The sequence below is a fragment of the Psilocybe cubensis genome, chromosome 9, assembly GCF_017499595.1.
Source record: "Psilocybe cubensis strain MGC-MH-2018 chromosome 9, whole genome shotgun sequence".
In the NCBI taxonomy this organism is placed as follows: Eukaryota; Fungi; Basidiomycota; class Agaricomycetes; order Agaricales; family Agrocybaceae; genus Psilocybe; species Psilocybe cubensis.
In genome coordinates this window covers 170,314-187,678 of record NC_063007.1, presented here as the reverse complement: position 1 = coordinate 187,678, position 17,365 = coordinate 170,314, and the positions used below count along the sequence as shown (strand labels likewise).

Below are 17,365 nucleotides of genomic sequence, written 5' to 3'. Positions count from 1 at the left end.
GAAATATGACAGGGAGTGGAGCTGAAAGCCGCTCAGCCGCAGTGAATTTTTTTTTTCCACAAATTAGCATGGTATCAACCATTTCCCAATCGCTAGGCTATCTGACTTGTTGTGGATGACCAAAATTTCTTCCCTGGGGGTTATGGCAATTGATGGTAAACTTTGGTAAACTTCCAAAAGGATTGGCAAATTATTTCTACTTCAAACTCCCACGGGAGAAATCGTTTTCTACGATTATAACCAGTATTCAACTACCCTTCCTAAACTGAAGATCGTAATTGTACGCATCGGGTAGTTTTAAATTGACACGGCTTTACAAAAAGGGGTTATTTGCCAATGCTACGCAGTTATACTCAAAGCCTGAGACATCCCCTTTCGCGCGTGCCAATGCATCCAAGTTAACTCAAGGTCAGTGTTACAACAAAGCCAATGGTCAGACCGGAGAGTTAATATGAGCGGATCTCGGGGAAATTTATCGAGTTTCTGAAGTTATTCGGAATAATTTTGATTCCATTTGCTCCCCCAAAACACAATCAAGACTCTCAAGCGATATTAGAGCATTTAACACATCCGTTCTTATTTCTCAGAGATTGTTTTCTTTTGTCATGCCTGACCATCCAGTATACTCCCTCCTTGATGACAAGGGCGAAACGCCCTCCTTAGAGAATTTGCTTCCCAGAGTTACTCCAAAACAACCTCCAAGGTCATACTCTAGGGCTGCCTTCTTCTGTGCAACTACTTTGAACATCGTCTTCCTTACAGCCGGTATATTGTTCTTTCTTGAAGCGCTACGCATCAGGCACGATATTGAACAAGAGTTCATTTCCCGAGTGACATCGTTTTGTAGGTCATTATGATTTCTCTATGAAACATACTTATTTACGCTTTTTAGCGCCCGCATCTGGTGTTATAAACTACTACCCACGTCTCTTCAATCTATCATCAGAAGAGTCTATGCTTTACCAGGGGCACCCAACACCGGAGATTACTGCAGCTTGGGACAAGATAACAGATGACGGTAGAGATACTGCTTTTATAGCCATACTTGGGATACTAAAATACCTCCACCAGTGCGCCCTATGAGAATCCCGATGGAATGGTTGTCATTGGTTAACACTGAAGACAATGAAACTTTGGTAAAATTCTCTGAAGAAGACGGCGGCGGTGCCATGGCCTCAGTCGGGGTTCTCCATCAGCTTCATTGTGTAGTAAGTATTGAACCTTCAGAAGGCGAAGATGGCTAAAAAAATATCCAGAATTTACTGCGCAAAGCAACGTACCCGATGTATTACAAGGATGACCGCTTCTTTACAGTACCAGCGGAGGAACTCAGAGGACACCTAGGTATTTCTTGATCCATGTCAGAAACTTTAACCAAGCTCAATCCTTTCAAAAACATTCAAGATCATTGCATTGAATTGCTTCGACAAACCATATCGTGTGCTGGGGATGTTACTGTACTCACATACAGATGGAAGGGCGATAAACCTCACCCAAATTTTGACAAGATACACCAATGCCGTCGTTTCGACGCTATTTACAATTGGGCAGTTCAGAATGCCGTTCACGTTCCATCCGATCACATTGTCAGGAATAAAACCAGTAGAAGTCCCAATTAGGTGTTAGTAGATGATGTTTGATCTGGTGTACTTTCCTTAAATCTAGCACGATAAGATTTTGTTAAATTGATTCGAATCATTGTTGATATAACATGTGTTAGTTGTGTTTATTTTCTTGCTGTGGCAGAGCAATATGCTACTGAGAACTACAGCGGGAAGCTTTATTGAGCGGTATTTTCATGCAAGAATTTCGTCGTGAATGCGTAGTTTGATTCCCGTGCTTGAGAGAAGGGTAGCCCACATGATAATCCTGAGTAAAGTGCGGCGAGACGCGTGTCATATTGAGATGAATACATCCAAGCTTCGACAAACTATGTTCAAAATACAATCCACTGATGGGGATATCGATGACGCTAGTCCCCAAAGAAATTTTCCGCGTTCCCTCTGTCTAGCATGAGATTGAAGAAAGGGGTTCTCACTATCACAATCTTTTATTAGTTTGAAGATAAAGTTCAGACTTTCTAAAAAATAGAATTGGGGTTAATGACCAATATGTATTTCACACCTGGTGAGCTTCCACCGTATAAGATTGCAGATATGGGTATCTGAGCCATTGACTTGGTCTTAGTAACGGTCAGCAGACACTCAATGTTTCAAGGTTTAATCCGGGCTAAGACCTACTCGGTGGGGCTCACCCTCGTTCCTTTCTCTCAGAATCTCGCTCGGAGAGCCGTAATCGACGAAAACACTCGGGCCAGAATGAATACACGTCGGCAAAAATAAAGAAACTCAACTGCTAATCAATATAGTTTTAAATGTGTTCCGTGTCAGAGGACGAGGCGATACAATTCCACTGTTGTGGCTCCATCACAAGATTTTTGCAATCTGGACAAAAGAAGCCATGTAACAATGCCTTCTCATACCCGGGAGACTCGCGTACAACCTACGTTACTAATCGACAATATTACCCTCGCTGCGGGTGCTCAATTTTCATATAAAAATGGTCAAAAATTTATCGAAAGTTAGATCCCCCATCTACAAGTTCCTTGCCACAACACTTTCACCATGCAATTTAAGCACTTGCTCTTTGCTGTCACCGCCATGTCGGCCTTCATGGTATCAGCTAGCCCAATAGCCAGCCAAAGTATGTGGTCATAATTTATGTTTCACTCCTTGACTGAATGATAATACTTGTACTTAGACTCAGAGCAGGGAACCGCATTCCGTAGGACTGGTGAGTGTTACTTTGCTATATATCCTACTTATATACAATATTTATATTGAATCAAATTGTAGATCTTATTCCTTGTAAGTTTGGTTGTATCCTGTCTTGCTGCTCTTTGGAAATAAACGACACTTTCCGAAGCTTCCGAGCAAGGAACTGCGTTCCGTAGGTCCAGTGAGTACTAATTACACTAAATTCCGGTTCTGTCTATTTCTGAACTTCTTTCATAGAGGGTAAGCACCATGAACTTCCTCCCCTACAATATCATTTTCCCTGAGCTTCTATCAGCCACCGAACAAGGAACCGCCTTCCGTAGAGCTGGTACGTTTTTGTTGATTTAGAAATAGAATTATGACAGCTCTTAATTTTTGCCTTTTTAGTAGAAGGTATGCTTCTTTGAATTGCACCCGAACATTGTCCGTTTTGAGAATTTTGGTTTAGACGCCGAGCAGGGAACCGCGTTCAAACGTAGCGAACAGGGCACTGCGTCCCGCCGTGATGAACAAGGCACTACTTTCCGACGTGATGAACAAGGTACTGCTTTCAAACGTGGCGAGCAGAATACTGCGTTCAAGCGCGACGAGCAGTCCACTGCGTTCAAGCGTGACGAACAGGGAACTGCTTTCAAGCGTGGCGAACAAGGAACTGCTTTCAAGCGTGGCGAACAGAGCACTGAATTTAGGCGAGACGAACAAGGAACCGCTTTCAAGCGCAATGATCAGGGGACCGCTTTCAAGCGCGATGAGCAGGAGACCGCCTTCAAGCGTGAGGAGCAGAGCACCGCTTTCCGACGTGGCGAACAAGGCACGGCTTTCAAACGTGACGAGCAGAGCACTGCATTCAAGCGCGGTGAACAGGGAACGGCTTTTAAACGCGTTGATGGTATTTAAAATCTCTTCTGAACTCCTGATAAATATTAATGTCCTGACTTCTATTTTGTAGCCTCTGAGCAGGGAACTGCTTTCCGCAGGACTGGTGTGTAAATTTATTCTATGCCATATTGTACTGTCATACTAAAATAATAACCAATCTTTGCAGAGAGTATGCCTCGGGCCTTCAACGACTACAAAACGGAGTTTACTAACTCACACTTTATCGTCTAGGCTCCGAACAGGGAACTGCCTTCTAGAATTTGGTATAAATCACGGCACCTGTTCATTATTTCGTTAGCCGGGTAAAGAACGACTCGCACATCCCTATCGGAATGGACAATTTAACAGTAGAATTACGTGGTCGTTTAGCGTTTGCTTAGTACATCGATCGACAAATATCACAACGATTTTTTATCTCATAATATTTTATCAATAATTATTCTTTGAAGCCCGTTTGAAATTTCAAGTCAATTCAAAGTCAAATCACCACAAAAGTTAGAGCATTACGCACATAATTTTCAGATGCGGTAATGGGGCGGTCAACTTCGAAAGCAAGGTATAGGTAAAGGCGGAAGAGAGCAAGTCTCTTTCAATTCAACCAATCGTGATTCTTCAACAATGAAAAGAAATCGCGAGAGCACCGTCAGTATATTGCGCAGCAATAGTGTAACTGCATTTGGTCGTATGAGCATGATACGAATATAAATCGTCAATGGTGCGTGGAAGTAGCGAGTACTAGTAAATAGATAGTCAAAAGATAGTCAAAATGACTCTACCCGTTTGCCTGCTGGTTGATATTAGTCAAGTTAGCGTATATACAATCAAAGATGGGTCGTTACTCGAGGTGTGAGCACAAAGACAGTAAACCACAGAGGCGAGTTAGATGCTCAAACCACTCGATTCTACCAAACGTTGATAACCATACAGTGATTGTGGATGGATAGAATCATGAACGATTGCTGCGAAAGAACGAAGTACATGACAACGTGCAACGTTTAGCAAAATTATCCTGTGTGCGAACGTCACTGGGAAGCGGTTCCTCGCCGCATGATTGAGCTAAGATTTCCTTCTAGAAACAGGACAAGACCCAGAGAAACGCAATTGGAATTCGGCGGGTCTGAGTAGGTTTTGGAGGCAAGCTACGTAAAATCATTCATGATGAAGGCCAAGGCCCAGAATTACCCGAATTTGGAACGCATGGGGTTGAGGTTGCGGGGCACCGGACATTATTTTATTGCTATTTCTCGAACATTCGCTGATGCAAAGGTCCGGGAATGGACGCGGCAACTGTAATTTTGCTCAAAGATTCAATTGGGCGATAGATAGTCTTGAGTGGTAAGGGGTGACTGAAGCCTGCTGTGTGGGTGTACTGGCAAATTATATGCATCGGCTGCAGACGGACATAAGAACTCCTCGGCCAGAATGCTGGTCAATCGGCCGCAATGGATTCATGGACCCAAAATGTTTGAATACCGCGTGGAACTCGCGTGGCGCTATCGTGGCTTGAGCGCTTCTGTCGGTGGACGTCCTAAAATGTGATATTCGATTTGTATCATTTCTTACGATTCATGCGAGATCCGAACCTTTTATTGGAGCCTTTTTCATATACGCCGTCATTACGCACATCTCAACTTCTTGTTGTGCTCCAAATCCCAAGCACCCCTTTACGAGCGAAAGGCCGCGAAAGGTTCATGGAACAGTAAAAAAGTTCATGGTCAATAATATTGAGCTGCAACGAGGGAGTCAGCTCAGTGCGCCACTAAGCCAAAATGTTGCTTTCATTGACCTCTATCATTGTCGCAGACTTGCATCATGTATAAAATCATAGGCACAGGGCGTACAATAAACCACAGGCTTCATAGAGGATAATTCGGTTCCCATGTTAGAGCCAAGTTTTTGAAACCTGGGCCTGAGCGCTTGAGCATTCGGGAGTTCCGAGCCTTCGACCACGTTGTCGAAAGTCTTGAGATGTCTTCTGACCTGGTAAAAAAATACTGGTATCAGAAAGTGCCTTACATTACCCCACTTCACCCCATGGGTGCCGATGTTAATGGCTGTCGACGCCGCTCAAATCCTTCTTGATCCCCAGAGTTTGGAACCAGATAAATTTGACAACGGTCGGTAGAAGAGGCATTTGATTTTCAACCCAGTGAATATGCGACTCTAAATCGTCTTCGTCGCAGATATTTGGATACCAATGGACGGATGGAGTTGAGATGAACATGTAAAGCCTACGCGATCAGTGTGAGACCCCAACAAAATATGTGGGGTCATGCCTCGTGACCAATATCATCACTTAGGGCCGGTTTTTGTCTGTAAATCGGATGCGGATGTTTTCTAACTCGGGTTTCTAGAGTCCCCCATCGTGCGCAACGACTCTTGGGCCAGGCTGAAAGGTAAACCAAAGGCTTAATCAGAAATTGGACTCTACCGACTCATATCAGATGCAATTTACCAAGGAAATGCATTGTAGCCGAGAAATGCAACACCAAGTTCATGCTTTGCATGTCTAGCAGTATAAAGTGGTTCGCTTTTCTGCTCTTTTCTTTGTGGTCCTTCTCATGATGTCCAACCAGCATCGGAACTCGAAGCTACGCGCCCTTGTAGCTTTATCTCTTCTGCCAGTATCTACCCTTGCTGCTGTTGTCGATCCCAGCATCCTCCAAGCATGCCCTGGCTACACTGCCACCAATGTTAGGACAAAACGCGACGGGCTTACCGCAGATCTTACGCTGAGAGGCTCAGGATGCAACGTCTTTGGCCCCGACATCAACAAACTGTCCCTCAACGTTGTATACGAGACCTGTAGGGGACTGGACTTCTCATCATCGACGAATGCTAACCTTATTTTTCAGCCGACCGTATCCACGTCAAAATTGTTGACGCGTCCGCCGCCCGATATGAAGTACCTGCTTCAGTTTTTCCCCGCCCCGATGCCAGACGTTCTGTGCCACCGCAAGCCGCTAATATACGTTTCAACTACACGACTTCTCCCTTCTCATTCTCTGTGTATCGTGCCAACACTCGCGAGGTCCTATTTTCGACTGCAGGCAACCCTTTAATATTCGAACCCCAGTATCTTCGTGTCAAGACCAACTTGCCTCAGAACCCCAACATTTATGGTCTCGGAGAGCACACAAATCCTTTCCACCTTCCGACCGACAACCTGACCCTGACTCTCTGGTCGAGGGATGCGTATGGCATTTCACCCAGATCGAACTTGTACGGTAACCACCCCGTCTACTTTGAGCATCGTACGACTGGTACCCACGGTGTCTTCTTGCTCAACTCGAACGGCATGGATATCAAGTTGAACAGCAACTCGCTTGAATACAATATCATCGGAGGTGTTCTCGATTTCTATTTCCTTGCCGGCAGCGAACGGGATCCCACTGAATTAGCCCGTCAATATTCTGAGGTTGTTGGACTACCCGCGGAAGTACCATACTGGTCGTTTGGGTTCCACCAGTGTCGATTCGGCTACAGAGGTTCGCTCTTTTAACATTTGTTGAACCTCCAATTTCTTACACTGTTTGTTGCAGATTTTGTTGATGTTGCCAATGTTATTGTCAGATACGCAGCTTCCAAGATCCCCCTCGAAACAATGTGGACAGATATTGGTAAGTTTTACCCTTTCCTATACGTATAGCCAGTCTAACCGTATTACAGATTACATGGACAGGCGAAGGACTTTCACCCTCGATCCCGATTACTTCCCTCTGAAGAAGGTCAGGGAAATCGTTGATTACCTCCATGGAAAGGGACAGAAATACAGCAAGTACTATTATACATCACTCATCACAATTCCTAACGACTGCACGCACAGTTATGATGACAGATCCCGCCATCGGATATTTCCCCGGGGAAGGCTATGCCGCATATGAAGAAGGGAAGGAGCTCGATATTTATTTGAAAAATAGTACCGGAGACCCCTACATCGGCCTTGTTTGGGCAGGTACGTATTGCATTCGCGCGTTCTGTAAATGTTTCTAAGCATTTACCATAGGTGTTAGCGTTTTCCCTGGTAAGCTTAGAAAAGTGAACGTGAATTTAGACTCAACTGAACGATTGTACTTTCAGATTGGTTCCACAAGAATATTCGCAAGTGAGTTTGTTTATTTTCGCGGCGATCAACAACTAATATGGGCGTGTAAGGTACTGGACAAATCAATTTAAGCGCTTCTACAACCCTCAAACTGGCGTTGATATCGACGGTGTTTGGATCGACATGAACGAACCTGCCAGTGTAAGAGTCATTAGTTTCTCAAAACCTTGTGCCATTCAATAATTGCTCGAAATTTCAGTTCTGCATTGCTCCCTGCGCCGATCCATACGCCCAGTCTATCGAGCAGAAGCTTCCTCCCCCTCGTCCCCGACTCCCTCCCAATGCTGATACACCGCTCTTTACCAACACTTCCGCCGAAGTTGCACAGCTTAGCAAGAGGGATGACATCATTAACCCTCCATACGCTATCGACAATGCTATTGGGTCACTGTCGAACAAAACCGCCGATGTAGGCAGCACGTACTCTCTCCACAATAACCATCGCTTACCCAAGCCTCACAGACCTCCATCAAGCAATACAATGGATTAACTCAGTATGATACACACAATCTCTATGGTTCAATGATGTCCACGGAGACTCGTCATGCGATGCTGGCACGCCGCCCGTCCAAGAAGCCCTTGATCATCACTCGCTCTACCTTTGCTGGCGCCGGTGCTCACGTCGGCAAATGGCTTGGGGATAATCTTAGCTTGTGGGACCACTACCGCTTCTCTATCGCTGGGATGCTTGGCTTTGCCTCCATTTATCAGGTCCCCATGGTGGGCAGCGATATTTGTGGCTTCGGTAAGCCCTTTCACTGATTAATACGAATTCCATATACTCAAACTGTGGTTTTTCATAGGTGGCAATACAACTGAAACGCTCTGCGCACGTTGGGCTTCGCTTGGAGCCTTCCAACCCTTCATGCGCAATGTTCGTGATTTATTTTGTACTTTTTCGAACCTTCATTCTCAAATCTGTCATTAGCACAACGGCGAAGACTCCATCAGTCAGGAGTTCTACATCTGGCCCACTGTTGCTGAGGCTGCGAGGTCCGCTATCGATGTTCGGTATGTTTTTTTTAGAAATCCCTTCAGCCCCTGCTAATGAAGGGTCAAGCTACCGTCTAATGGACTATCTTTACACCGCCTTCCACCAAGCCCATCTTGATGGAACTCCCGTCCTCCATCCCTTGTGGTTTAAGTACCCCAAGGACAGTAACACCTTCCCCATTGACCTCCAGTTCTTCTACGGAGACTCCATCCTCGTTTCTCCAGTCACTGAAGATGACGCCACGTCGGTCTCCATCTATCTCCCTAAGGATACCTTCTATGACTTCAACACGCTCGCGCCCGTTCAAGGCACCGGCTCCTTCGTTAAATTCGAGAATGTTAGCTTCACTGAGATCCCTCTGCACATCAAGAGCGGTGTCGTCCTGCCCCTTCGCAGCAAGTCCGCCATGACCACCATCGAGCTGCGCAAGACAGACTTTGAGCTCGTCGTCGCGCCCAACGCACGTGGAGAGGCCTCTGGCTCCCTGTACATCGATGACGGGGAATCTCTCGTCGTTACCTCTTCGACCAATGTCAAGTTCGCGTTCTCGAATGGCAAGCTGGATGTGTCCGGTCGTTTTGGATACCGCACGGGCGTCAATGTTGCCCGTGTGAGATTCCTCGGGGTTAATGCCAACCCTTCGAGGGTGACGGTTGATGGCAGGTCGGTGAAAAGGTCCGATGTTTCTTATGATGCTGCCAACAAGGTGTTGGATGTTACTGTTGGTGTTGCCTTCAACAAAGGATTCTCCGTTCAGTATTCGAGGTAACTGTAGATTTATATAGATCTATATATTTATTTAAACAAAATTGCGCTTTATATATTTTGTTAAAAGGCTTTCCGAGTGAGATAATCGAAGACCAAAAAAATTAAATCAAGATGATACCAAGGACCTCTACGGTCACGCTGAAGTGCCATTGCCAATCTCACATTGATTTGAGAAAGTTGTTCTCTTGTACAAGAATGTAGCACATTTGTTTACATATTAATACACAATAGTACGGTTGTAAACGACACCGTAAGCAGTGCCGTTTAAAGAGACCGACTATGCAATAGCCTGCCAGATATATGGTGCGCTCATCTGATATTCGGCTTGTCAGGCTGGCAGTGCACTGCAAAAAGCGGTCGCTACTTTTGAATCACGTCTCCGCCGCTATGCGATCGGTCGCTTCTGTAGTATGCTCTTCTGTCTTGACAACGATGTCTATCTGCCCACGAAAGGGCCGTAAGTCAATGACATAATCTGACTCCGGGTCATCCATGGTTCTTGCTTCCGTGCTGCCGCCAAAAACTAGCGTGGTCAGCCTGCCACCTTGTTTTTGCTTGCGGTCATCCGATATCTTTAGTCCGACGCGGATAATAACAAGAGAGAAAGTGATTCCCTGGTACGAGGAGAAACTTCAATTGAGGCATGGAAAATTGACGAGAAATACGCACAATAATTTGAGTCACCTGTTGCTTTGGAGGTCAGTCAAAGTTCGTAGCAGGGCTAAAGTAATGTAGACATACCGCATCTAGTGCTATGTACTGCGAATAGCTCCCGGCGGCATAAGTCGTTAGCAAGATGATCAACACCGCAGAATAGAGAGCTCCTGATTCAATGATGATGACCATGGCTGGGAGAACGCTGACTCCCGAAACTATGGATTTAGTTCTTTTGTGCATCCACCAGATTTTTAAAGCAATCAAAACTGGATGTATATCGTTAAATAAACAAAAAGGACTCAAAAAATATGAAATATATACCTGTGCAAGTGAGGTTGGTAAATAACGTGAGAGAAAAGAAAGAAATGCTCCATCGCCCTAGAGACCCAATGAATATATCGGATGGATGCGGTCCTGAGCGAGCAAATCCTTGTACTGCACCCAGTCCAACACCTGTAAGAGAATCAGTTGTATCACTTCAAAATCGGAAACGAGTCCGACCAGCGCTGGCTATGTAGCACACCAGAAGTGGAACAACAATCTTCATATCCCCGTTCCAAACCAGGTGCAAGCGGTAGAGCTGAAGATATCAATACCCACAACATAGATGACCACTATCGACTCACCATAAAGGCATCCCCAACAAGAGTTTGTGTTCCATAGGCTGTGCTTTGCAAGACATAGGTTGGCTCACTAACGAGCGAAAGGTATCCTTTGGTTCCCCCAGGTTGTTCTGCATGCCGAACGAATGCGTCCAACACCCGTCTCAAGTCAGCTGCCAGATGCTACAAGAAAGGTAAGTGAAGGAACTGGAGCTCAAAATATTCAATCAACTCGTCCTTACCACAGTGGCAAGAATGAACATGGTCAACGATGCAGTGAGCATTGGTTTGTTAATAGGTTTCTTCTGAAGTCTTGACTTTCGAAGCAGTATGGCAGTTGACGCAATGAATAGAACAATAAAAAGGCCTGAAAACACAGACAATTGGTGAGTAGAGCATGCCACTGACAACCAAAGAAACTCACCATAAAGAATAGATTGTACAAAGATTGACACAAGCGTCATGGTTTCAATTCCAGCCGCTCCATTTCCCTTTGCTATGAACGAACGAGAGTGCTGTGAGTGAGGGGCGCTCAGAGACATCAAGAAGTCGCGACTCTGCCTGGGAGTCACGAAAGCTCCGAAGAAACTAACCTTATCATAAGCACTTCGCTTGTTTGGAGAAGACGGTAACCGGCGGGACAGCCGGGATAGTAGTCACTCCAGTCCATGAGCTATCAAGTTAGAGGATGCGGTCTGTTTCTTTTAATAGTTCTAATAGAAGCCTAGAAGACGTGTTCTGACAGGTGGTTGTCAAACATGAGCCTGCTGCCGAGCATGGCATGATATCTAGCAACTCGGTCAGTAGTCCCGATTCCAAAATTCAAATTCCCATGTTTTGTGCAGAAAAAAATCAATCGGAACACTACCGGATCAAGCTGACATGAATCGCAGTTCTAATATATGTTGATCCAATGTATCGAGCTTTTTATAATCGGCTCGAGTATTTCACAATCATGTCGGACCATAAATTCCGACCTTGAATCCGCCAAACAGGACATCATTTCCCCAAAAAATGTCCTGCAGGGCCCTCAAACCTTCCAAAATCTAGAACGCATATAGGAGAGGTTCCTGGGTGTTATAGCACCTAACAAACGAATGTGAAGGTATGGCGGTTGTTTTAAACATAACTTCTAAGGACTGTCGTGCCAGGAAGTTCTTCGGACTCTACCGACGAAGGTTCTCCATTTTTGCCGCTGCCGAATGCCAGTGTCGTCATACGTGCAGTCCGGGTTTTTTTGGTTTCGCTGGATATCCCTAATGCAACACGAAGAATGACAAGAGAAAACACCACACCCTTAAAGGCAAGATCAAGATCAAGTTAATAAAAACAGAGTGTGGGCACTTACAATAACTTGGGTGACCGCATCGAGAACAATATACTGAGTATAACTTCCAGATAGATACAAAGCAAGAAGGATAATCAGACAGGCTGAATAGATCGCCCCTGACTCAATGATAACAACCATCGCTGGCAGAATGCTACGCCCTGACACTAGAGCTTTTGTTTTGTGATGAATCCACCATATCCGAGACGCAATAAGTGCTAGACGTTCGAGAATCAGACGCTGTCAAGATACAATGTGATGAATATTCCTACCCGTGGATACAAAGTTGGTGCAGAGGGTGAGGGAGAAGAACGATACAATCCAGTGTTGAAGATCTTTGAGAAATATCGCAGCGTCAGGCGCTGCAAGAGCGAATCCATGAACAGCACCGATGCCGACTCCTAAAAAAAATTGAAAAATTTACGACTCTCATAGAATTTCGAAAGGATTACCTGTGCTCGCCAAAAAAGAGATAAACAGTGGGATTATAATCCTCTTGTCTCCATCCCATACTAAATAAAGTCTGTATATCTATGGCATTATTCTATGAGCAGATGGCCAAGCTAAAGACAATAAATATCCTCACAATGAATGCGTCTCCTACAAGCGTTTGCGCCCCGTAAACAGTACTCTTAAGCACATAGATAGGCGTATTAACTTGATTGAGATATCCTTTAGCCCCTCCAGGATGATCTGCAACGTGTCGAACAAAAGCATCCAATAATCTCTGGAGATCTGCCGCAATGTGCTGATTTGCGTATTGTTGCATGCATTGGTCAAGGTCGGAATCACAATAACAATGATATAGAACTCACAACGGTACCAAATATAAACATTAAGGCCGAGGCGGTAATCATGGGTTTGTTTATGCTGCTTCTCGATAATCTTGATTTCCGAACGAGAACTACAGTCGATGCAATGGTGAGGACAATCAACAGGCCTGTTGGTTCAGTAACATATCAGAACTGAGAACACAGACGTGATAAGACCAGAAAAGGTCGTACCATATAGCACGGCCTCGACGAACAAGGACACGAGCGTGACTGTATCAATCCCAACGGCGCCAGTATGCTGTCCCATTTCAAAGGTGCGTCGTTATAGAAATTTTGCGAAGATTGGGGTGAAAGGCATTCGCAGAGGGCAATGGCGATAGCTGGGGACGTCGTCGACGGGCGCGGTGAAAAGTCGATGACATTATGATTTATATGCAGCCCTGATTTTCGGCGTCTTCTTGGCGTTCGGAGATTTCGTGTTTCCGTATGGATACAATTTGGGCACAAATCGCAAGTTCCAAATGACAATGAGAGTCAAATATGCTCTGACCGCACTCCTGCAGTCATTCATTGCTGTAAATTAGCAATTGAAAATTTCTCTATAGACTCAGCTACAATATCATCGCCCTTTGATTTTCGGCTTTCTCCGGAACATACCCAGTGGATTTTCACTTGTCTAGTCATCTCAGAATTTTTTTGCAAAACCGAAAAGGCGTATCAAACAAAAAGCTGGAACGGAACCCGAAGATATATATTGTGTTACAAGTACACCAACTCTAAAAGAATGCAATCAGCCACAGTTGTGAGAAACGAGATGAAATACAGACGTATAGTATTGGTAACGTTACATCTTCCATTATCGAGATATCTTAGAGAAGACACGTGGTATTATTTGTATAGGAAAGGGTTTGATATGGCTACAAATTTCCCGTTGACCATCGTGGAAATCTACATGAGTGATAGAGAACATTGACGAACCTAGTAATACCAGTCGTGAATTCAGGACGAATATGGATTGCTATGCTGCTTTCAACGCCCACACGAAAGCGAATTAGTATAGCGGACATTACAAGAAGCATTGCCGTCTCTGCAAAATGGGCCCCTAATAGACAAGACCAGTTAAAGGACAGTGAGATAGACTTATGCACAAGCTGAAGAACATACCCGGACATGCGCGTTTACCAAAACCGTACGCAAATTGCCTGGGATCGGGGTTTGTGTTCTTACCTACCCCAGCGTCAAGAAAACGCTCCGGAGTAAAAGTGAAGGGATCTGGATACAATTCAGGATCGTGCATTATAGCCCTACAATATTGTTAGATATCATTCTCCTAGTAATTACATTGTGCCGCAAGAATTACTTACCAAACATTTGCCATTATGGGTGAACCTTTGGGAACACGAAATCCACAATACTCATCATCCGTAGTCACGCTGTGAGGCAGTGCTATAATAAATGGATGTTATTATGGATATTTGGACAACTATAAAACGGGTTAATTTTAAACGCAACGCACCTAAATTACCTACTGGTGCATAGCGTAGAAGTTCCTTCAATATTGCAGTAAGGTAAGGTAGCTGAAAGATGGCTACAGGATCAGGAACTTCCGATACATCCATAAAAGAATAACGTTCAGAAAGCGAGCTAAGCTCTGCTTGCGCCTTCAGCTGAATGTTAGGATGTATCGCCATTAGCAGGACGAACGACGTGATTGCCGAAGCCATCTACAGGATAGATTTATGATTCCTTAGGTTTTCCATAATCAGAGGAAATCATACAGTGTCTGACGCGCCGGCGTATAAGCCTCCCGCACACCACTTGATGATATCCTCTTCTTCAGGCGTAACCTGTATAATCGACTGCTTGCCGTTGTCGGCTGCCAATAGCCTAGAAGTGAACGATTCTTCATGCACCCCCAACGCCTGTCACGAATTATTTAGTATTTGTAAAATAGAATCAATAACTATCACAGAAGCGAATTACCATTTGTTCCTTGACCCAGTTATGGGGTACTTCAGAAAGATGAGCTAGTGCGTCTCTCCATATCCGCCCTTGTTTTTGCCACTGTGTGTATGGAAAGAAAGAAGGGACGAAGCGCACTATGGTCAAAGAATATCAGCTCGTTGGTGAACGAAAGGAGATGATGAACGCACGAATTGGATAGTAATCTACGAGCCACCTCCCAGGGGCAGTAGCCCAGCCAGAAATCTTAGAACATTCGTCGGCGACGTTGATAAATGGATCGTCTAAGCTCTCAATTGAATAGCCAAAGGCGTGTTTCATAATGACTGCGGCAGAGTGTCTAGATTATTTTCATATGTTAGAAAAAGTCACTGAAAAAGGACGGTATAATCCGTACCGGCGTACATGCTGTTGCCACCTATGTGGATCATCCACAAAACCGTTTAACATTACAACGGTCTGCTCCTTCAGACAAGGCCATGCTTCCATCGTGGCACGGGTTCCAAGGCCCTTTTGCAATAAGCGGCGGTAAATTCGATGCCTCGGATCCGAAGATGGTATATTAAAAATGGCTTTTCTTCGTCCGCAGGTTTCATGGAACATCCACGACAGAGGTCGGTCGGAATACAAGTTCGCTCGTTGATCAAGAAGAGTCTTAACCGAAACATGGTCATTCAAAACAACGATAGTCCGATTGTACACTCTAAATGCGATGACGGGACCTGTTATAGATAGTGGACACACAAAAGATCATTCTCGACCGGATGCACATAAGGTGTGAAGTACCCACTCGCGAATTCTGAACTCCACGCAGCGTATGTCTTCCAGGGTTCCGTTGATGGTAGCTTATCCTTGACACCAGAAAAGAAGCTGCCCTTCGGTCCTGGGGGTAGAGGCTTTCTACGTTTGCTCAATTGCAAGAGCAAACTACAAACCGCTAATGAAAAACCCACAACAATTAGATATGGGTTCATTTTGACAATGATACATACTCTTACATGAGACGAAAAGTTCTTATATAAGGCCACAATGGCCCTCTTCCATCGTTCCTTGAGTAATCGACCTCGGAGTACCGCACATTTTCCTTCCCAGAACGGTAATGTATTCCTCGACGGCGAAACAAATGAGGTAACTGCGATGTTCGGGGTAAGTGGGCACGAATTGTCCTAAGGTGTAGCTGCCAATGTTCAAATTAGAAATACAGGGAAAGAATATTATTGTCATTCGCTCCCGTACCTGTCAGCCATTTGAGTAACATCTTGAGCCAAACGATTGAGGAAAGGTTGTGGATAGTAGGAGCAAAATTGGCATCAAAAACGATCATCGGAAAGTTGACAAATTGAAACTCAGCGGAATTCGTTTGATGACATCAATATGATGGCATCTCGGCGGTAATCGTCGTGCGGTGCAGCAGTTTCGGCTCAGTTGGTACTCGCGCTCAGAGTGATATAAGCAGTTTCAAGAGGACAAACACTAACAACATACCTTCTAGAGTATAGAGCCTTTCTCAGGAGAAGGGGTTCACGAGGGAAAATTTTGGAATATGATATGATGAAATTCACCAGGGAACAGGCGTTAACCATATAATCTTGTGTGTTTCCATATGACATTTTCGAGGACTGATGGAGGTTACTGATTATTTACGGATTTCATGATTGGAATAAATGTGGAGAATGAAGGAACTTCATCTAGCCGTTTTTTGAGGCTGGCACAAGCTCCCTGTATTATATTTACGTATTGGCACGCTGACGATAGACACCCATTGTGAGATGGCCTTTTCGCTGACAGCCCCTCTGCAAGATCAGCTTGTGTTTCAGTCGATTTTAACTGGTAAAGTACTGTAATCAGTTGCACAAGACAGGTACTGCATATCTCTGGAGTGAGTGATCTCGAAAAGTATATGGAGTGTTTTGTCGTTGCATTCGGGGGCGCGATCCTTAGTTCTAAAGCATCTTTGATGGCTTGTTCGAAACAGGAATCCCACGATTCTCGAAAACGAACCTAAATGTGTACAGAATAGGGCAATTCGTGAATGCGATTAATAAGGCACAGATGGGGAATAATGGCGCACCCAAGGATGTATGTACTTGAGAGGCAACTGGTCAATGACATCAGTTGTTGGCGCCCGAAGAAGATGTGGGATAGCATCCTGGATGAGATTAGGATAATCATGACGGGCGGCGTGTGCCAGTACTTTCATTGGATACTTAGCAACATGGTATCTGAATTTTAATGTTTCAGTTATATAGTGATGCATTGTAGCGTCAGATAACGAAAACACTTGCTTCATGTGAATCTTGCAGATCGTCATAGCGTGAAAAACTTCATATTTCTCTGAGGCTTCCGCTAATAAGCACAATATATCGAAGCTGAGGTTTTCGATGCTTGGTTCGCGTCTAGGGTACACGAATTGGAACAAGAGATGTAATATAGTGGCTGGCTCTGTGAGATGAGTGACTTCGCCACGTGTATCGAACTCAGAGCCAGGAAATGCTCCAGTGTTTGCCTCCAGGTATTTTCG

The 17,365-nt window shown here is 44.8% G+C and overlaps 4 protein-coding genes across 4 annotated transcripts; 3 read left to right on the top strand and 1 right to left on the bottom strand.

Moving 5' to 3' along the window:
• Window positions 1-864: 864 nt before the first annotated feature.
• JR316_0009513 (Cyclochlorotine biosynthesis protein O) lies at window positions 865-1,619 on the top strand (the record flags this gene model as incomplete). Its single annotated transcript, XM_047895215.1, has 4 exons — window positions 865-1,018; window positions 1,072-1,208; window positions 1,257-1,344; window positions 1,405-1,619. 4 exons carry the CDS (start codon window positions 865-867, stop codon window positions 1,617-1,619), a joined length of 594 nt encoding a protein of 197 aa, XP_047744934.1.
• Window positions 1,620-2,624: 1,005 nt separating this feature from the next.
• Window positions 2,625-3,913, top strand: JR316_0009512 (uncharacterized protein; the record flags this gene model as incomplete). Its single annotated transcript, XM_047895214.1, has 7 exons — window positions 2,625-2,703; window positions 2,761-2,793; window positions 2,873-2,958; window positions 3,015-3,105; window positions 3,226-3,666; window positions 3,727-3,759; window positions 3,888-3,913. 7 exons carry the CDS (start codon window positions 2,625-2,627, stop codon window positions 3,911-3,913), a joined length of 789 nt encoding a protein of 262 aa, XP_047744933.1.
• A 2,307-nt stretch (window positions 3,914-6,220) lies between these two features.
• JR316_0009511 (putative alpha/beta-glucosidase agdC) lies at window positions 6,221-9,524 on the top strand (the record flags this gene model as incomplete). The annotated part of the gene is made up of 12 exons (XM_047895213.1): window positions 6,221-6,461; window positions 6,512-7,144; window positions 7,199-7,276; window positions 7,326-7,430; window positions 7,483-7,611; window positions 7,737-7,761; window positions 7,812-7,902; window positions 7,961-8,170; window positions 8,224-8,506; window positions 8,565-8,635; window positions 8,690-8,772; window positions 8,822-9,524. 12 exons carry the CDS (start codon window positions 6,221-6,223, stop codon window positions 9,522-9,524), a joined length of 2,652 nt encoding a protein of 883 aa, XP_047744932.1.
• Window positions 9,525-13,738: 4,214 nt separating this feature from the next.
• JR316_0009510 (Cytochrome P450 monooxygenase 208) lies at window positions 13,739-16,454 on the bottom strand (the record flags this gene model as incomplete). The annotated part of the gene is made up of 12 exons (XM_047895212.1): window positions 13,739-13,799; window positions 13,861-13,984; window positions 14,047-14,186; window positions 14,247-14,328; window positions 14,399-14,606; window positions 14,661-14,804; window positions 14,866-14,981; window positions 15,036-15,184; window positions 15,242-15,566; window positions 15,635-15,771; window positions 15,923-16,021; window positions 16,330-16,454. 12 exons carry the CDS (start codon window positions 16,452-16,454, stop codon window positions 13,739-13,741), a joined length of 1,710 nt encoding a protein of 569 aa, XP_047744931.1.
• Between the last annotated feature and the right edge of the window lie 911 nt (window positions 16,455-17,365).